A 4,864-nucleotide genomic window follows, 5' to 3' on the forward strand; every position below is an offset into this window, starting at 1 on the left:
ATGGGCCCTTGCAGAGTGGCTCAGTTGGTTGTAGCATCATCCAGTATACCAAAAGGTTGCAGGTTTGATTCCCATTCAGGGCACATACCTAGGCAGGTTTGATCCCTGGTAGGGGCATGTACAGGAGGCAACCAATTGATGTTTCTTTCTCACATTGATCTCTCTCTCTCTCTCTCTCTCATCTCAATAAACATATTCTCTTGGGTAAGGATTTTTTAAAAAGTACATTAGGAACACTATTCAGAAACATCATTAATGACTATGACTATTTTCATAATATCTACGATTGAGTCCACCTTCAAGGCTTTTAGTATATCCACGCTCAAACAACCTGAATGTGCAGAAATCCCACACTTTCCTTAAAAATGGTAAAAATGTCACTGTCATACTAGTAATAAATATAACATCATTGATAAGCAAAGTATTAATAACATGCTTCTGGTTTTTACAGCAGTCATATGGTGGAGAGCCTCTGTAAATGGAAGGATGGGAGTCAATTCAGAGAAACCTTCAGACAGATTCCACATGATAATGAAAGGAAGAAAACTCCTACTGAAATACAACTACCCACGTCCAGGTTGTGTAGACAAATCTTCATGCATTATTTATCCTTAAATAACCTTGTGAGCTCTGACACTGGACCCCAACTATACCAGTGTGAGGAGTATGAAGAGAAGCCTTATAAATGTAAGGAATGTGGGAAAGCTTTCAAGCATCTCCGATATATTAATGTCCATGAAAAGAAACACAGTAGAGAAAGGCCCTATGAATGTACAAAATGTGGTAAAGCCTACAGGTATTTAAGTAACTTATGTCGACATGCAAGAACTCATACTCAGGAGAAATTCTATGAGTGCAAGAAGTGTGGGAAAGCCTGGAGTTCTCTCCTCATATTTCAAAGACACATGATCAAGCACACTAGAGATGGACCTTTTAAATGTAAGGAGTGTGGGAAAGAATTCCGATGTCCAAGAAACTTTCGACATCATGAAATGATACACAATGGAGAAAGGCCCTATGAATGTAAGGAATGTGCTAAAGCCTTCAGTTCTCTCAAATATCTTAAAAATCATACAAGGACTCATGATGGAAAGAAGCCTTATGAATGTAAGGAATGTGGTAAAGTTTTCCGTTATCCCACTTCCCTTAGAAATCATGAAATAGCTCACACTGGGGAGAAACCCTATGAGTGTAAGCAATGTGGGAAAGCCTTTAGTCGTCTCAGTTACTTTCAAGTTCATGAAAAAACTCATAGTGAAGAGAAACCATATGAGTGTAAACAATGTGGCAAAGCTTTCCGTTCTCTCAAGTCCTCTCGAGTACACGAAAGAACACACAGTGGAGAAAAACCCTACGAATGTGCAGAATGTGGTAAAGTCTTCGGTTACTCAAGTAGTTTACATAAACATTGGAAAACACACTCTAGAGATAAACCCTGTTAATGTAAAGAATGTGGGAGAGCCTTATTTATCTTTCAGCTGTGCAATCACATAGGATGCTCCAGATTGGGGACGGGCCCTAGAAATGTCAGGAGTGTTAGAAAGCATTCATTTCTTCCAGTTGTATTCTATAGGATGAAAGAACTCACACTGAAGAGAGTCCTTGTCAGTATAAACATTGTAGAAAAGCCTTGGGTTGCCCTAGTTCTTTACAAAATCATACCCAAGAATAAGTGTATGAATATAAGGAGTGTGGGAGAGCCTTTCTTGGACATGTAAGAACGTACATGGAGAGAGCATATAAATATAGAGAATGTGCAAAAGCCTGCAGCCGTCCCTTTTTCTTGGAAAGACCATGAAAAAAAAACTCAAAGGAGAGAATTCTATTGAATGTAAATGATGTAGGAAAACCTTCATTTAGCCTCATATCCCCACAATGCCATGTGAGTATGTACATTGAATAGGTATGGTATAATGCTAGTAAAGACAAACTTTTAACAAATACTTTCAGAGGAGCTTGTAAACTGCACTGGAAGGCAATCATATTGCTGTAACTAGTACATGTAAACCCAGTGCAAATTAATTCCTATACTTCCAAAAATTCACAACATGAAAGAAATGCTATAAGCATTTAGACATCTATGGTCATTAACACTGACTTATTCTTAAAGTGATTCTCTGTAGTACAGAATTCTACTTTTGCAAGTAGAGGTTATATAATTCTGTAGAGACTTTAAGTCAGAGTTTGTAAGTTGAACAGATTTTTTTTTTCCTTTTAGTCAGATAATAAACATTTATTACATCCATGGGTGAATGGAAGTGGTTTACTAATATGCAAGTAGGTTTAACTTTTATGTAATTTTTGTAATTGTTCTGTAAGGAAAGGAACATTGAAAAATGGTACTTGGGTATTTGTTCTTTTTTCCCTACTGGCCTCCTGTGACAAGTATTGAATGAATATGCTTCACCCATATATATAATCTATTTTGACAGAAAAGTGCCTTTTCATTGGCCTGAAGAGCCTTACTCCATTTTCCTGTAAATACATGTTTTTTAGTTTTTCAATTACAGTTGACATTCAGTATTATTTGTCAATAAATATTTGTGATATATTTGTACATATGCAAAGTTCATTGTAGAGTCCCATGTGAATTTTTTTCATCGATAACCTTTGCTTGTTGTCATTGCTTTTGGCAGGGTTTGAACTATGATGATTGCATTAAGAAGAGAATACCTGTGATAGGACAATAAGATCTAGAGTCAGAGATGACCCTTCCTGACTCTGTTAGATCAACGTGAGGAATGTTGTGAACTGTATTTTCCACAATCTGGTGCCTTAATGGTTCCATGTTAGAAATCACTAAGGCCTCACTTCCATGAAACTTGAATGCAGAGGTGAAATAGGATTAGATTGGTTTTGAATCCTCTTGTATAAAGGAGATGGCCAGAAGCATAGAGCGTTTGTGTACATTTGCTTTGAGTTTCTTTTCCTCAATCTTTGCCCAGCCAGCCAAGAATATTCTCAAAACCACCAGCAACTGTGCCACTTCCCTTGATGTCAGGTGTAAGCTTTACAGATGTTCACAATTTAACAGTAAAGACCCAGCATAGGTTGGCTTTTCCTGCAAGCCCATAGGTGTCCACCAGGCAACAAACATAGCCGGTCATGGTTGAGGTTGTTTTCTGAAGGGTGTGCACTGTTCTCTAGATTGTATTTGCACGAGGTCTAATTTGACCAGTAATCATCTTGTCATGTTGGTTCTACTACTGACTGTGATTCAGATGCCACTGTGACAGCTGCAATGGTGCAGTGCCATGGAGCCCCGTGATAGTTTGTTCTTGTACCACCCTCTGCAGTGAGGGCTCTGAGCCAGTCCTTCCATGTGAGAATCAGAACTTTCCTCATTTCAGACAGACTCTGGATGTGTGCTGTCACTCAGAGATGAGCCTGTTAGCTCAATGTTTTCATTTGTCTTTGGTTGTATTATAACGTTATGTGCATTTTTTCTCTGTAATAATTGCTTCTGTAATTTTTAAGGAAGTATTAACTGTTTCCTAAGCATTCTTCTGTGAAGAACTATTTTGTTTTTATTTCCTGAGGATATATTTAAGTATTCGTTGGAATTATGTAATTTCAGGTCATTTTGTAATTGTTTTATTTTAATGCATTCCGAATCAAAATGATATGTGCATGTGCCCTTGACCGGAATCGAACCAGGGACCCTTCAGTCCGCAGGCCGACGCTCTATCCACTGAGCCAAACCGGTTTTGGCAACTTCTGTACTTTTTAAAGAAATATGAACTGTTTGCCAAGCACTCTTATGCTAAGAACTATTATTGTTTTTATCTCCTGAGGATATATTTAATATCCCAATGTAATTATGTAATTTCAGATCAACCTGTAATTTTTCCCATTTAATCATTATACATTCTGAATCACAATTATCATGTGTGTACAAATTCAGACATGTTTTCCTGAGGCAAATTACATTTTTAATTTGTTTACTTACAGTTTTTGACATGAACTTCTTTCTTATTCATACAATTAAAAACTTGAGTCGCCGAAACCGGTTTGGCTCAGTGGATAGAGCGTCGGCCTGCGGACTGAAGGATCCCGGGTTCGATTCCGGTCAAGGGCATGTACCTGGGTGGCGGGCACATCCCCAGTGGGAGATGTGCAGGAGGCAGCTGATCAATGTTCCTCTCTCATCGATGTTTCTAACTATCTCTCTCCCTTCCTCTCTGTAAAAAATCAATAAAAATATATTTTAAAAAATAAAGGATTTCTTTTTTATTTAATCCTATATAATAAAGAGTCTGCCCCTCGAGTGTGTCTCTTATGGATGTGAAGAGTTGTAATCCAGTATGGTCTCACTCTGACCACTGGGTACACTGGCTCTTGGATCTCCAAGGAGGTGCAAGGTCACCCCTGTCTGGGGCCGCCATAGAGACATCTGCAGATACCTCCTCTTTGTATGGGGTTTGGAAGTGCCCAGACGAGGCCCAGCAGGGCCTTGGGCCTTCTTTTGGAAGCTCTCTGACCCAGCTGCAGTTTGACAGGTTGTAGGCGAAAGGACAGGCCATTCATATGCAAAAGCTGATGTCCACAGCTTGGGTGGGGTTGTAAATTAGGTGGGGCGGGATCTCTGGGAATCACTAGGGTGGAGCAAACAGCAATGGCTGCCAGCCCTGAACTGGAGAAGTTCCTGGTTCTCTGCATCCCGCACCCCCCGTGATCGCTGTGAGCCCCTCTAAGAGAAAACCGCCCTCACGTTCCTGTCCTGATGCCAGACAAGTCCAGTTTCTCCCCGTATGTGCCTGGGTCCCTGCCGGGGTCCAGCCCCAGCAGGTCCAGGGGTCCCCAAAGGTGTGGACGGAGTCGGCGAAGAAGGAATGACACGGAGACAGCGTTCAGTTGATCAGCA

General features: G+C 40.1%; 1 protein-coding gene across 1 annotated transcript in view; it reads left to right on the forward strand.

The window, feature by feature from the left end:
- The window catches only part of LOC102772031 (zinc finger protein 709), a 17,197-nt gene extending 13,814 nt beyond the window's left edge, over positions 1–3,383 (forward strand). The window contains exon 4 of the mRNA XM_006752751.2: positions 452–3,383. Coding sequence (XP_006752814.1) covers positions 452–1,442 — 991 coding nt within the window. The 3' untranslated portion in view covers positions 1,443–3,383. The remainder of the gene's footprint in view (positions 1–451) is intronic.
- The last annotated feature ends 1,481 nt before the right edge of the window (positions 3,384–4,864 follow it).

The sequence above is a fragment of the Myotis davidii genome, unplaced genomic scaffold, assembly GCF_000327345.1.
Source record: "Myotis davidii unplaced genomic scaffold, ASM32734v1 scaffold751, whole genome shotgun sequence".
In the NCBI taxonomy this organism is placed as follows: domain Eukaryota; kingdom Metazoa; phylum Chordata; class Mammalia; order Chiroptera; family Vespertilionidae; genus Myotis; species Myotis davidii.